This window comes from Anser cygnoides, chromosome 20 (genome assembly GCF_040182565.1).
Source record: "Anser cygnoides isolate HZ-2024a breed goose chromosome 20, Taihu_goose_T2T_genome, whole genome shotgun sequence".
In the NCBI taxonomy this organism is placed as follows: domain Eukaryota; kingdom Metazoa; phylum Chordata; class Aves; order Anseriformes; family Anatidae; genus Anser; species Anser cygnoides.
The window spans coordinates 123170-138916 of NC_089892.1; the positions used below are offsets into that span (position 1 = coordinate 123170).

Sequence of the window (15747 nt, forward strand, 5' to 3'; positions counted from 1 at the left end):
AGGTAACCATATTCTAAGCCAGCTAGGAACTGTTTAGTTAGTAATGAAAACCATCAAGAGAGATCAGAATGTTTTTGTGAATGTCTTATTTCCTTTTGAGAGTATTAAGACTTTTATTCCTTTATTGAGGCCTTTTGGATGAACCTATTCCCAAGATGGAAGGTGCACAGAAGCAAAAAAAGGCTCCTCGAAGACAGTCAGATCCCAAGCAGGGAGCGGTAAGATCAACTAGTAGTGACAGGTAAATATATGGGCTTTAGAAAATAACCTAAGTTAGACTGTAAGTATTTTGGGAACTAATTGTTTCTCAACCTTTCTACTCTAATCTTAGTTCGGTGTAGACTGACTGAGGCCCTTGTATACTAATGTGAATTTCATCCTACTGTGTATGAGAGTATCTGAATACTATCAGTACTGAAATGGTTATACCTCTTGCTAAAGATATGTTATGAGCAAAGCAAGACTAAATGGGACTTCGTGGGGACCTGGTGCAGTTGAGACGGTCATTAGGCCTACTACATCTGCACTGTGCAGACTCACTTGCTGTTTTCTTCATATTCTTGTGTCTCATTATCTCTAAAATAAATTTTGCAGATAAACGCTATTGCATATGTCTGTCTCTGCTTACCAGACCCCCTGCCATTCTGTTTTTTTCATTGGTTTTATAACCTGCATTTGTGATAAGTAGCAGCAGAATTTAGCCAAGATATAGTAGACTGAGATTATTTTTTTTTTCAATCTGCTGCAGTGTAAAACTGTATTTTATTTGTTTCACTATTTGAAAATTATATGGAGGGGAGCATTCATTAACGTTACCTTTGGGCAATAATCTGGTGTATGTAATCTTTGTTTTAATATGAGTTGTTATCAAGGCTCTGGTTCAGTGCTAGCCTGGTGTTGAAGCAGAGTAAAACAGAGAGAAATTCAGTTTTAATGGTGTGTCTCCTCCTTTGGGATAACTTGATTGTATGCAGAAATAGCCACTGACCCTGCTTGCCCTTACCTGTGTATTGTTTCTCAGTAACTTTTGTCTTCATCTTTGCAGATTAATCTCAACCTCTTTTGAAAGCTTTTCTGAGAGTCGTCATCTTTCCACTAGTTCAGATCCTGATACTGTAGCAAACAGAGAGGAGAGCTCACCATCTAGCTATCCATTCCATCTGACTTCTTTATACGATGAGGACATCATTGACTTGAAGTGAAGACCAACAGACTGTTCCTTACTTCACCTTTTCTTACAGATCTGTGAGCTCTGTAGGAATGTCACAAACACTGCTTCTAGTGGTAAAATGTGGCTGGAAGTATTGGTGATTAATCTTTATAGATCCCATGTTGTTCTGGCTTGCTTAGCCTGATTTGGTGATGCTTACATCTTTGACGTATGTATGTTTTCTTATCTCAGTTAATGAAACATTACTTTTTGTGGCATTCTAAAGGTAGGTAATCAATGAGAGCTTCAGGCTGAAAATGAAGTAGAAAGTATTATTTATTCTGAGCTTCTTATATTTGAAGTACCTGAGTGAAAGTGGCATTCAGTTAATTGCCGTTACTAATGTCATGAGCTGTTTTACAAGTGTGTACCGTGTAGAAAGAAGAATTTGATAATGTAAATCACTCATTTTGTTTCTTCATTCTTAAAAAAAAAAATGCTTGTAGACAAGGTCTTTCCAGACAGTACAAGCGCAGTCTGTCCTTGAAATGATGGAGCTGTGTTTTATTCACTGAGGAGTGATGGTTATTCTATAAAGATCAGGTAACACAAACGTGCTGTTTTCTTTTCTCTGACCTGTCCTTACACATTTTTTTTTTTAAGAGAAACTTGAAAACTGTTTTGGCATTAAGAATCTTTGAGTAGGAGGACTTTTTATAAGAAAATACAAGCTTTCAAATCTTCCATAAAATTGAAAGTCAAACATACAGTGTATTTCTCCACTACTGGAATGCTGTTTCTGTAGTGCACCTGCAGATTTCCTCATGAGAGGCAGAAGCCTGTGCCCTGATTTTCTTTCTGACTACACAAAGATTCCTGTGCTGGCATCAGAATTAACTGTTGTCTGCTTTTACACCAACAATAGAATTCATTGCTCCAAGTAAACATATTTTTCTAAATGGACTGGGCTGAAGTTTTACTGCCAAGAAGCTAGTTTTCTATGATGAAATAGTCATATTAGATCTTTTGTTTTGTTAAAGGACGGTATTTAATCATTAAAGCTTGATTTTTTTAACCCTTTCCTCTATGCCAAAAATCAATTTTAGACAATTTTTTGAAGGGGTTTGCTGTTTTTCATGAAAAAGTGATGCTTCCAGGCTTTTTATATATGAAGATTTGGGCTTTATTAGGGTATTTCTTGCTCTTTATGTGGAAATATTTCTGTATCCTTGATTTATTTTGTAATACCATTTATGTGTCATGATTTCCCCTGTCCAAGCATGACATCTGGTGATTTGTGCCTTTTGCTTCAGTCTGTCTGATTATAAAACTTTTTTTTTTTTTGCAAAGTTTCATGGTATATGATGACTTTATTTCTCCGCCTAAGAAAATATGCAAGGCCTTAACTGAAAGGATTACTTCTTATTCTCAGTCAGAGTAGCTGATCAAGAATAGAAGCAATATTTTAAACATTAATTAGTGCAGAAGCAGTATTAACCAGTGGCTACTTGTACTTTAGTATTTTTGCACCTAAATACGTATGGGGTGAACCTTAGTAAACACCTGGAAGTGCCACCTCAGAGTCTTTGCAAGAACTTGTAATTCTTTTTGAGAATGTCTCGGGGGGGGGGGGGGGGAAACCAGTATCCATTTACTCTGTTCTACTTATCTGGTTAGCTATTGTTTAAAAAAAAGTCAGTCTCAAAGTATCATGTAGTCCTTATTCTGCTGCAAGTTGTAACCACTTGTGTGGACTCATTGAATCAATTTTAGGGGAAGCACTGTTTGGGCTTGGATATTTTTAGAAAGCAGAAGCATCACCTTTTTCCATAAACAGGTTTCTCAGTGTAGTATTTTTATTTCTGTTGTGTGGGTGTTTTTGAAGACTGTACCAGTGTGCTGCAAAACTCAGGCTTTAATTAAAATAAAATTTTAACTGGAAAGTTTGCTTTGAACTTTTAGAATATCAGATTTTAAATGTATTGCAGAGGTTCACCTCTGCTATTCTAGCATGATTTAACATGATTAAATGATAGCTTGATAGTAGTTGAATATACATGTGTATACATATGTTGATTAGAAAACTTGTTTGAAGAACCTGAACAAACACACATTTAGGTATCCTGAAAGACATAGAAAGACCTTATAGATGGAGCAGTAGAGAGATCAAGAAGAATGGAGGAAGCTTGACTATAACTGAGCTAGGGTGATAGTCAGGATGCAAAACCACAGCAGTGGCAATAAAGTATTGCTATGAAGTGTGTGTGTGGAGTTCTGCCTGTAATAGCAGCATTGATGACATGTAGCAAATACTAACAAGCAGCAAAAGTACTGTAAGGAATACAGCAAAAGTCTGACTGCTTAAGCTAGACAAAAAAAAGAAAAAAAAAGGATCAGACTAGCTTCATGGTATTTATTTTATCTGGAAGAGGATGTTGGAATAATTTTAGGAGGGAGGAAGCATAGATCCCGTATCAATTGGCTTCTCTCTCCCCTCCAGTCTGAATTTTATGGTATAGTTTAATGTGTCAGATGCAAACTGTTATACAGGTCACATTGGGAACTACCGGACCTAAAATAATATTACTCGTACAGGACAGGCAGGATCTAAACACTGGAAAAAATGACCTGTCTTCATTCCTTAGGTATGCAGTAAGTGCCTTAACAGTACTGTCACTTCTTGAGTATTTACTTCTGTGGTCAACCAGCATGTCATGCAGGCACGTAGGAATAATATTGGATCTAGCAAAAAGAGGTGAAGGAGGGATCAGGCAAAATTATTTTGCTTTATATGACTCTTAGGTATGGTAACTGAGGCTTTAGGTTCACATACGTGTAGTTTACTCTCTACTTACCGTACAAGAGCAGCCTGGAGCGTAGGTAGAAGGCAGGGAACATGGTAGTTATGCTTGAATTTTGTTTGACACAAGCCACCTGAACCAAAGTGTGTGAAGTTCTTTTTCACATTTGTCGTATCTAAAAGACAAAGTATCACACAATAATGTGAAACTGCTGGGAAAACTGGACAAATAGCCAGTATACGAGTAGTCTTGTCAGACTGTGGCATGAATTACATGCATCTTAGTGTGATGAGACGTTGTTCTCTGAACTAGCTTCTAGCCATTGGCTGTCTTAAAGTAGTGTCTTAGATCCATCCTATTCAGGCTCTTGATCTAAACAAAAGCCAACTGGTGGTATTGATGGATAGGTTCTTGTTCATCATTTCTAAAGGCCACATTTTTCATACATCTTTGTAATCTCTTTTCAAACCAGTGTCAGGTGATCAGGAAACATGAAATGGCTTATTGGAAGGCTACTGCGATAGACAGGTATACTGTTCGTTACTACAGCCCCTTGGAATCATGTTATTTCTCTTCCTCTTTGTAACATGCGTCTACTCATTAAAGCTTAGAAAGAAGCCTTGGACACAAATAGCAGCCCTGTCCACCCTAAGCACAACCATTCCCACTTTCACATCTTGTGTTAAAACTGCTATTAGTAGCCTGTGTTCTTAGTGTTGGCTAATCATCATATGCATGAGGAAAAAGAAAATCTCTAAAACTACAGCTATGATGGGTAGATGCTTTTTCTAATAATGAAGAATACTGAATAAAGCTTGCTACCACCTTCAACAGAAGGGTAAAAAAATTCCTTCCACTAAGGAAGAATTGTTACCAGCTTGAACAGTTGCTATCAAGCTAAGCTAAACTGAAGGCCAGTTATGAACTCTTATTACAGATACGTTTCTGTAGGAAATGTTTCCTGCTTCACTTGATGGATGTGTTGGAGGAGGTGGGCTTTTAACCTCTTCTGTACAGTAGGATTGTCATCACTTCAGTATCGTGTGTTAGTCTGACTAAATTATAGGAATGTAATTTACTTGGTTCAAGCAGTGGGACTGAACAGGCAGCTAACTTAGAATGGACATGTACCTCCTCAACACCATGGGACACAACACATGGAATCACAGATTAGGTGAGGTTAGAAGGGATCACTGCAGATCATCCAGTCCAGTAGCTGCCCCCATGCACCTCCATTCAAAACAATGAAAACTGGAGCAGCTTGTTCAGTATGGTGTCATTCGATGTTGATTATGTTCAAGAATAGAGATGCAAAATTTTGAGCAACTCATCATCCTTGCATTGCATTTGTACAGCATGCAGATAAACCATCACAGCTTTGAAGTGTAAGTAGGACTTGAGAGCCCTGAGACATTAGTTAAATCCTTCCCATGTGCATAATATGTCACTCAAGGCTGATGAGCCCTTTCCAAGGTCTGTACCAGTTTGACATTTAGGAACTTTGAAGAGAGATAAACCTACCTGTGTTCCAGACTAACAGTCATTTCTTTCTAACTCTTTCCTCAAGTGGCAATGGAGTACACATAAATTTTAAAAATGTTTGAAACTGAAAGCAATGGAATGTTTCATTCTGAGGAGATAAAGACCCAAGCACAACTTTGGAAGGGCTGGGTGCTCTCATGATGGCAAAAGATGCAGACTCTAGATTGAATGGACATGTGAATAATAACTCCAGTTGATTGGTTTGCCAGGAACAAGTGGGGCCTCTTCTGATTACAGTTGTTTCCTAGACTGGGGAAATGAGGAATTTTCATTTGTTCTGGCCTTTTTTTCTTTTTTTCAGTCCGTGACAGGATGTGAAGTGTCACTCGGAATGAGTAGCAGTTTTGTTGTCTGCATTCATGTATCTGTCCCTATACATGTGCAAGCATTTGTAATTGATTGGTAGATTAAAATTAAAATATTTTTGGAGTACTGCGCCAGTCAACTGCATATATATTTAAACAGTTCTTAGTAGGGCAGGTAATAGGTTAGGTTGCACCCACAGGAAGTGTAGCATTGTTACATATGGCCAAGGCTGCTGTGCCTGCCATTTCCTCTCTGCTGTTCTAGGCGTATTTGGACAAGCGAGTTTCAAGCTCTTGCAGGCTTTCCTGATTTGCATTTATGGCTTGTGCTTGCACAGATGCAGGAGCGTCCCCAGAGCTGTGTCTGAGTCTGCATTTGAGACGTAGTCCTTGGATTTGGATTTATTTTTTTTAATGTGTTTATATATATATGTGTGTGTGTGTGTGTATATATATATATATACACGTGTGTGTGTGATACTGACTGGTGTCATTATTAACAATTATTAACAATTTTGATGTCATGGTTCATTGCCCAGTGCTTGCTAATTCTGTTAAAGCAGTTTTCTCAGATACTTAGGCATAGTCTGAATTTGTGGAGAAATAAATTATACCCAGAGAACTAAATAATACTAATAATACAAGGAAGCTCTTATGCCAATAGACAGTAAACATCTGTACTAGCATGCAGGGTAGAAAGTATGTGCATTATTACAGTTGAGCACAGCCACTTCACCAGGCTGTTTAATGCCTAGCTGCTTCACTTTGTTGTTGCTGACCTGCAACTGACTGACACCCTGTTTGCTACTGAAACCATATTAGCCTATAATTTCAGGAAAAAAAAAAAGTTATTTTTGTGTGTGTACTTATAACTCTACTAGATATATATCCGATTGGATGGAAGGTTTATGCAGACAGTATTATCAACCTGCAGTGTCAATTTTAACAAAGTCTTTGAATGTTGGCAGACTGTTTTTGTCATTTAATGACTGATATTGCTAAATTGCTGAGTTTGTGATCAAAACCTCTTTAATACCACTTGTCTTAAGTATGTATTATCATTGTTTTTATGTCATGTGATAGTGCGTACGGTTTGTGTTTTAGATGTAGCATCCAAATAGAAACATTCCTATCACAGCTGGAACTGTTTTAAGTGCAATTTATTGTTTTTGTGAAGGAGGAAGAGCAGATTTATTCCTTCATATGTAATAAACTTTACATCGATTCTTTCTTTCACAGTTGCAGGACTAATGGCTTCTCTAAATTTGGTTCATCAGTCGAGAAATTAAAAAGAAAAGAGGTAGTAGTATGGCTGCCAACAGTGCTGGATTACTACTTCTAGCTGAGTTCTGTACAAAGTGTTTCAGACATGTCATTCATTCAAGTGCTGTCACAGCTGCTGAGATTGGTGCTTGTATCTTAAGTATTACCCATCTTTGACAAGAGCTATAATTCAGCGTTGGTTTGTGTTTCTGGGCCATTAAGTCTTTCGGGAATCTCCAGTTACAGATCTTTACCCCTTAACTTAAGGCTACAAAAGACAGATTTCCTCCATTTTTCTGGCTATATATAGGTATATTGTCTCAGTCTATAAGATCTATTGATTCCTTTTGAAAAGCAGACTCCAAAAAACATTCTGCTGAGAGTTACAACCCATCTTGTGATTTAAATGCATTTCTAGCCAACCTGACAGCACTAAGACAGGTAATGCCACCTTAACACTACCACCCACTAAAGCCAAACCTTCATCTCTGTTTGGGATCTAGACTTACTTCCTTGGTCAGGTATCCCAGATACTGAAGTAGTAACACACACAAAGGAAAAGTCACAGTCTGAAATTAACGTTATCCAGGCTCTATCACTAGTTTCTCCATATGCCATCAGGAAAAGGTACAGAAGAACAAGGAATTGTTTTTATTATTATTTATAAAATTAGATCTCGATTTACCTATTAGAAAAAAAGATACCAGCCAATACATTAAACATGCTTTCTTGTCCATTACAGTCTGCACAAGGTAGGGGAAAATAAACAAAAAAACATGGCAATTTAAGAAAGAGTATGTTTAAGACTTTTACAAGGAAGATATGCTACAGTGAACATACAGAGATAATCAAGTTGCAAGTGGGGGGAGAAGGGAAAAACATCTTACAAAAATTCATTAAAACAATTTGATAGGAAGTTGTGTAACTATCTGCCAAGTGAGAGTCAGTTTTAGCAACAGCACCATAATTCATGATATAAAGGTTTCATATCAATAACAGCCTCCGACTTAAGATCTTCTGAAGTGGGCTTCAATCTGTTCCAGGGTCTGGCCTTTTGTTTCAGGCACATAAAAGGCTGTAAAAGTCACACTGAGGCAGCAGAAGGCAGAGAAGAGCCAGAATGTGCCATAGGATATTAAAGCCTGAGGGAAGGGAAACAACAGCAAAATATTATGATAAATTGTTACTGTGCAACTACAGTCTGGGCCACCAGAGAAGACTGGCCCAATGCTCTCTCAGAATCATCTTAAATAAATTTCCTTATGAAAAGAAATACTGGATTGTAATTTATGATGCTTACTATCAAATCATGAAATTCCTTAGTTACCAAGAACGCCATAACCCAGTTTGTTAACACACAGACACCACTAGATATGCCCCTAGCTTTAAGTGGGAAAATTTCAGACATCACCAGCCATGGAACAGGGCCCCAGCCAAGGGCAAAACCTGAAATTACAAACAGAAGAGATTAAATGCAAGTTAAGTATATTTCAAAGGGAAAACTGAATGATGGTCAAGTTAGGCAAGTAACTCCACATTCTAGGATGATTCTGCAAAAAACTGCCTCTAGCAAAAGCCTGGAGTTACTTACTTGAGGGTGGCCCACTATATGCTATTGCACTCTATGTCAAATTTCTTACAACGATAGTCTTAACAAGCAAAATTTCTTACTGAGAAGTTTCTGAAGCTACTTAAAAATTAACCTTGTTTCTTACTGCTGCTTCCTTGTACTGTCACAGAATTCAGTATGGCTCAAATACTACCAAAGACTCTTCTTTCCATTAATGACTACAAAGTAATTCAAACTGAGCGATTACTACTTAGTATTACAAGAAGGAGGTATAAATTGATTTTCCAGGACATAGGCTTAATTACTTTACTTCTGGCTTGATCAGCAGGGTTGTGAATGCCCAGCCTAACTTTGTCTCATACACTAAAAAAGCTCTGTCAAACAGAACTCCATTTATCAATAATGTGACAAGATGGAACAAATTTGTCACGTTCAACAGCAATTATGAGTGTCTTATAATGTCTGCTTAGAAGCTTGTTCCACTCACCAGCAACAAAGAGCCCTAGGCTTACTACTGCAAGCCAGGATAGGCTGTTTTCTGTTCCTGGGGATACTGAATTTAGAGTGAAACACAGATCAGCATTTGATGAGTTGTTCCCATGTGGAAGGACCATTTTAAAGTAAAGCCCAAACAATGCAGTACTGACAGCCATGATGATCCCTGAAAAGTAAGCAATAACCATGTTGTCACTGATCGCTGCTTAAGTACTCTTCTTTCTGAGAGCTAAAACACAGGTGCTCAGCCAAATACAAGATATGCTGGTCCTAGCAGAAGCATTTCTAAAAAGATAGTGTTCTTGGAAACAAACACTGGCTTAGACAAGACTGAAAGATACCAGACAATCATTCCATGCATTAGTCAAACAAAAGTCCTTAAAGCAGTCATTGCTACTGAGTGTGCAATGCAACAACTATATCAAACATTTAGGGGGGGTTGGCACATTTATTTGTAAAGTTAAATTTTTTTAAACTACATGCGGCCTTGCGTAGCTAAACAGCACAACACTCCGTGAATGTAGCTGCAGCTATGGAGAAGCTACTTTGAAATTACCACTTTTAGACACCTTAGGTAGGAAAATGTATTGTGTCTTCATGACCTAGCTACTCCGAAGTAAAAACTGGCCTGGTAAAATGACAAAAAGGATAGCCATACACAGGTTTAAGGGGTTCCACCTACAATGAGTTCTGACGAATAATCAGAAATTGTGTCCAAAGAATACATTAGGTTAAATACCATAAACTATAAACACTAGTATTAGGTTTTAGTTAGCTATTAGGAAGAACTTCTTTACTGAAAGGGTTGTTAGGCATTGGAATAGGCTGCCCAGGGATGTGGTTGAGTCACCATCCCTGGAGGTCTTTAAAAGACATTTAGATTTAGAGCTTAGTGATATGGTTTAGTGGAGGACTTGTTAGTGTTAGGTCAGAGGCTGGACTAGATGATCTTGGAGGTCTGTTCCAACCTAGATGATTCTGTGATTTGGCTATGGCCAATCCAAGTCAAACAATCAAATTATGTACATATAATGTGACAATTTCCTCTTATGAATTAAGAGTTTAAGTCCATAGTTAAACTATAAAGCAAACCACTTAAGATACATAAATTGTAATACTTAATTCTCCCAACAGTTACAAGACTTTCTGGTACTCTATATGGTTCTTTTTCTAACTGAAGTCAGTAGTATGTTTTACCAGATATGTAAAGCAGCACTTTCCGTCCAGTTTTATCTATGATAAGTGCAGCCACAGCAGTGAAACATACTTGTACGGCACCCACAACAACAGAAGCCATTCTGCTGTTCTGAAATAAAGTAAGAGGCAGGGAGAAGAATTTGCTTTTTCAGGCTGATAACAGGATCACTTATTAAGCGTTAAAGATGCATTTGTTTCTTGACTCTGGAGGAAGAAAAGCTATCCCACAGAAATTGGGGGGTGGGGGGGAGAACCCTAAATAAATAATTAAAAATAAATGCCAACATAAAGATTAATTAACATAACATACTGGTCTCTTAATAAACTTTAAAACAAGTCACAGCTTCTCACAAGAGTTTGACTTTCTCTGAAGCATTGGATTTGTAACTGTACTAAAAAAAAAAAGTTACGAATTAAGATGACTGTAACAAGAATTTCTATCAGTAGCAAAGTTTCACGCACAACATACTTCCCCCAAAAAAGTCATGTTCAGATATGCCAGAGTAACACAGTCAAGAGGGTATCTATAACCCAAAACCCAAACTGTTATTTATGATGCGGGCAGGATCAGCATCAAGTCAGTTTGCTACATGTTTTAGACTTACTCAGTACCTACTAAACTGAAACAACAGACATTTACCAACCTGGCAACACAAACTGATTACCTTGAAGTTTGCATCTTCAAAGATAATTTCTGCATAAAACATAACTGCATTAATGCCTGTTACTTGCTGAAGGAACATCAGAGCCACACCAATAAGAAGCGGCCTGTAGATTGAAGGATTCTTAAATTCAGAGAGATTTAGTCCCTGTTAAAAAGATGAAGTAATGATTCCATGAAAAGTTCAATATTTTAAATTAGAGACCACCAACAAATGACGCGTTTGGAGAGGTGCAAGAGGAAATGCTTTCATATAACACAAACAATACGAAATCAGTGTTAGAGATGTTGAACAATTCTCCAAAACTGCTAGATAAAGAAAAACTAGATATCAATCAGCACAGATAATTACCAAGATCATGAGCTTGACTGCTACTCAGGCATACCAATGGCAGGCAACAGTGATAGTTGCAGCTGAAAGGAAGTGGAAAAAAAGACTCTAAATCTCACTGATTCTTAAATTTCATTTGTATGAGGAAACAGGTTTGGACTGATGTTTGTAGAAAAGGCTACTAAGCAAGCAATGGTAAAAAACCCTTTTAATTATACTGTATGCTTTCAGATAGTATTCAAAAAAATTTTTAATGTAAATCAGATTCTCATCACCTCCTCCTCAACATTAGCTTTGATCTGCCTGCATTCCCATTCATGGTCCACATATGGTCCCCGCAGAAACTGTAAAGAAGCTATGGCTTCTGCATGTTTGTTTTGATTCAGCAGAAATCTTGGTGTTTCAGGCATGAAGGACATCAACAAAAGCATTATGCAGGGTGGAAAAGAACACAACACTGCCAGCCAGTGCCATTTTAGTGTTATTCCTGGGGAAAAAAAAAAAAAAAAACTGTGAACATTAGCTAGTTTTGATTCCTTAGTGTAGTTCTTTCATTACATGTACTAACTCTTTATTGTCATTTTAGAGCCCTAATCCCAATACCTGCAATGTAGGCTCCAAGTATGCCAGTTACCACCATCAGCTGAACACAAGAGCCAAGCATACCACGGACTTTTGTATGAGATATTTCAGATATATACACCTAAAACATAGGGAGAAAAATCTATTTACTTCTATCCAATTTTGGATCATGAATTTGTGAAGTAATTCATTTCTGAAATACAGATATACTTTCTAGTAACTCCCCTCTCTAAAAAAAAGCCTTAAATAAAATGGCGTGAGTAGAAAAGTACCATCTCAGAAATGCACATTAGCATTATGGAAAAACCATGGAAAAAGGGGAGGCCCTAAAACAGAAAAATGCTCATGTATCAGCATCCCACAGATGACTAAACTTGCATTAGTAAGGGCTTCTTTTGTTAGCCATATCAACAACAAATGCATCACTGAAAAGCACTCTGGTGCCTGGGACAGTCTTTGCATGAACACATGGCCCACACCACACATAAAACTCTTTGCAAATGAAGGTTGAAAATTTTTCATTCACAGTAAAGACTGTGTATTATGGCATTCTCCACGAAGTCCTCAACTGACAGCTCATCTTAACATACATGAACAGCAAACATATCTCCTCCAAAATTTGGGAACAACTTGAATTTTTTAGTTCTTTAAAAAAAAAAAAATGCTGATCCTAAGTCAACAGCTACATAGAAACATAGAAGAGGAATCCCTCACATTTACAGATGCAGTTTTTTTTCCAAAGTTACAAGTTTAAGTTTTTCAAGAGGAAAAATAAGTAATCCTTAGCTCAGGAATAGTTTACAGCTACAAAACCATGGTATTACAGATAACATTTTCCTCCCTCATCACTGCAGTCATATAGATCTTTTACTGTTGGCTGTGGATGAATGCCTTTGCAAATGGGAACTTAAAGCTCAGCTCCAGGAAACAAAAAGCAAGCAGTCGTTGGTAAAGAAAACAGAGTTCCTTCATAGGCATTAGCACAACAGATTGCATAACCAAGCTTTTAGCAATGGAGAAAGTTGTACAAGATTATAATTTAGATCCCACTGCTGAAATCTTTTGTTTGTTTGTTTTTATAACTATCCGGATTGATAATTGAACATTTATTCTGTACTTCACCATGACTTCTTTCCCTTTTATTTTCAGTTAGCCTTTTACTTCAAAAAATGCTGGAACCACCAGAAAGGAAACAATCTTGAATAATGAAATTCTAGATAGCTTATATCATGCTGCCACTAGATCCAATAGGCAAATTATACCGAAAAAAGAAGACAACAAGAGAATGAATTCTTTCCATTAACCTACTGCACAGATATTTCTCAATGCATGTGAAAAGTTAATGTTCCAAAGACAGCAGTTAAATGGAAGGAGTAGTCACTGCTTGGTGTTGCGCTAGAATGAGTGAGTGAGCATAGTTTATTTGAAAACCTAAGAAGTTTGGTGAAATACAAGACTACTAGAAGCAGATGGCAATAGCAAAAACAAACAAAAATCCAACTTCAAGAGATATAGCTACACAATATTAAAACAAACAGAAGCAATCAGATAGTAAGGACAGACTAAAAATCTGAAGGATCATATCACTGTACTAAGAATGCATAATGCAGAAGTGCTATTAGAATAGCACAAATTTTTGTATTTGTATTTTCTTCATGACTAAAAATAAGCAAAATACGATCCTATAAAAATCAGTTTATTTTAAATCCACAAACTGCCTTGGCTAGAGTTAGTTACTGCATCCAAGCCACCTATGATAATACTATGAAATAACAAACATTCTCCTAGAAAAGCTTTAAAAACAAATGAAACAAACAAACCACTCACCAACAGAAATAATGCCTTACTTACCGGAACAACAAGTGAAGTAATTCCACTGGCTAAGCCAGTCAGTATTCGTCCAAAATAAAGCATCCAGACATTCTGAGCTGAAATAATAACTACATATCCAGAGACATATGGTATTGAGCACAGCATTAGACTCAGCTTTCTCCCAACTTTATCCACAAGATAGCCTCCCAGTATTCCTCCAGCAGCAGCTCCTAATGTTACTACAGACTTCAAAAAAAAGTTTAAAAATACGTATGCATATATTTATACATATATGCATATAAATAAAAACATTTTTGTTGTTGTTTTTGTTTGCTTTTAAAGTAAATAGCCGCCTCTGAAAAAAAAATTGTGCAAGAACATGCAGGTGTTTTGAAAACCAAAATAAACACTAAATTCCTAATCAAACCATGGCCAAGAAGCACTACTCACCACAATTGAACAGCAACTAATTTTCAGATCACATACAAAGCTCTTTCAATGAAAAAGGGAAAACAGCAGTAACCTTTTTAATCTGTCTATAAAGCCATCCATTCACAAACAGGCCTTCAAACTGTTTTAAAGCCCTGAATAATGTTATCTTGAATAACCTGAAGTCCAACCTGTATCCAAAAAGCAAATATTCCCTATGTTGACAGATTACACCTAATTTACTAAAGAGTCGATTTTCTGTGATCCCCTGACAGGCTCAATTGAGAAAGCTGAGAATTCTCACAAGATATTTTGTCATCAAAAGTAAGTTCAAATAACATGGGCATTTACTAATATATGCTAATTTAGGGTCATCAGAGCACAACAGCACTGTCATTCAGGAAAAATCTGAATCAATCACTGATTTCACAAAAAAAATCTCATTAACAAGATCCACATTTATCCTTGTTCTTACGAGGAGTAAGACCCCCTCATGTAAACAGTATCTTCTTTACCTACACTTTAAATCGAAATCACATAATGGTAACACTTTATCATACAGAGACTTACCCCAAACCACGATGCTTGACTGCTGTCTAATCTTAATGTAGGATCATTGATTTTCCTCAGCTCTGGTATAACAGGTGAGCTATAGCCTAGCACGAAGCCAAAGCTAAGTGGTCCTAGGACAGCAGCAAACGTGGCCAGGTACAGCTTCCTGTTTTGCACTCTGAGGCAGAAGAGACGGATGAGAAGGATCGCGCCGCCTGCGACCCCTCTCACAAGGGCCGGTAACGCCCATACGGGCCTGACAGAGGTCCCGACCCCGAGCTCGCATCCGTCACGCTCCCCCTCCCGCCCTGCCCCGATACCGGCCGCGGACGATCTCCAGTGCAGCGAGCGCTGTCCCCGAGCCAGCCAAGGCGGCAGGGCCGCAGCGCCCGCGCTCACCTCTGGTAAGCGTCCGAAGCCGGGTAACCCAGCAGGTACTGCGACTCCTCTGCCGCCATGCCCCTACCGCGGGGAGCGCCTCAGCGCGGCCAGCCCCACACACTTCTGCACGAGCAGCCGGCCGCGCTCCAGGGCAGGCACCGGCCCTCAGGACAAGGCCGACCCCAGGGGGACACCGCGCCTCTCGCAAGCTCTAGTTCAGACGGAAGCGGCCAGGCTGCGGCAGCGGGGCGCGATGACGTTTGGAGGATGCGCCGGAAGCTGCCCGACCACGGAGAGCCGTGGGCTCCGGCCGAGTGCCTTCCCTCCGGGTGCCGGCCGGTTCGCCCGGCGCAGCTGCCACGGCGCGGGGCTCGCCTTCTCTCCGCGCCCTCCCCCTCAGCCCCCTCCCGCGTCGGGCGTGGCTGAGGCGCACAGCAGTGTCCGAGGGCGGCCGCTCCAGCGGGTGCCTGCAGGTTGTGGTGCGGGCTGCGGAAGTGGCGGGAGCCTGTCCTTTGCTGCAGGAGCGATGGCTGCGGGGAAGCCCCAGTCCCTGCCGGGCCCCGGGGGACCGCGCGAGCCGTGGCGGCTGCCTGCCGAGGGACGCCCCGCGCCTGGCCGCTACCTGAGGTGAGAGGGAGTTGTTCAGGCGGCTGCTGTTGGCTGCAGCTGCGCTAAA

At 39.1% G+C, this 15747-nt stretch overlaps 2 protein-coding genes across 17 annotated transcripts in view; one reads left to right on the forward strand and one right to left on the reverse strand.

Annotated features, from left to right (window-relative positions):
- GARNL3 (GTPase activating Rap/RanGAP domain like 3) overlaps window positions 1-7036 on the forward strand; it is a 62247-nt gene extending 55211 nt beyond the window's left edge. For 12 of the 14 annotated variants that reach the window (XM_048050924.2, XM_048050932.2, XM_066980462.1 and 9 more), the window contains 2 exons: window positions 130-241; window positions 1046-2225. In XM_048050924.2, the coding sequence (XP_047906881.2) occupies window positions 130-241; window positions 1046-1202 (269 nt within the window). In that variant the 3' untranslated portion in view covers window positions 1203-2225. Of the gene's footprint in view, window positions 1-129; window positions 242-1045 lie in introns of all 14 variants that reach the window. The other 2 variants (XM_066980463.1, XM_048050950.2) reach the window with 1 other exon arrangement.
- A 661-nt stretch (window positions 7037-7697) lies between these two features.
- SLC2A8 (solute carrier family 2 member 8) lies at window positions 7698-15299 on the reverse strand. Of its 3 annotated transcripts, XM_013188738.3 has the most exons (10): window positions 15090-15299; window positions 14709-14868; window positions 13749-13955; window positions 11919-12018; window positions 11591-11802; window positions 10989-11132; window positions 10324-10432; window positions 9119-9292; window positions 8362-8507; window positions 7698-8203 (listed from the first exon to the last, which is right to left on the reverse strand). In XM_013188738.3, the coding sequence occupies exons 1-10, from the start codon at window positions 15146-15148 to the stop codon at window positions 8069-8071; spliced, it is 1446 nt and encodes a 481-aa protein (XP_013044192.2). In that variant the 5' UTR covers window positions 15149-15299; the 3' UTR covers window positions 7698-8068. The 3 variants fall into 3 exon arrangements, with proteins under 3 accessions (XP_013044192.2, XP_066836584.1, XP_066836583.1); XM_066980483.1 differs by lacking the exon at window positions 13749-13955; XM_066980482.1 differs by lacking the exon at window positions 10989-11132.
- Between the last annotated feature and the right edge of the window lie 448 nt (window positions 15300-15747).

Bases quoted from the DNA above. Each gene is read 5' to 3' on its own strand.
- SLC2A8 (XM_013188738.3), bottom strand. From the start codon at position 15,148: ATGGCGGCAGAGGAGTCGCAGTACCTGCTGGGTTACCCGGCTTCGGAC. The intron at 11,803-11,918 runs GTATTGGGATTA...TTTTTTCCCCAG, and splicing joins ACTTGGAGCCTACATTGCAG to GAATAACACTAAAATGGCAC. The intron at 8,508-9,118 runs GTGAGTGGAACA...TTGTAATTTCAG, and splicing joins CCTAGGGCTCTTTGTTGCTG to GTTTTGCCCTTGGCTGGGGC.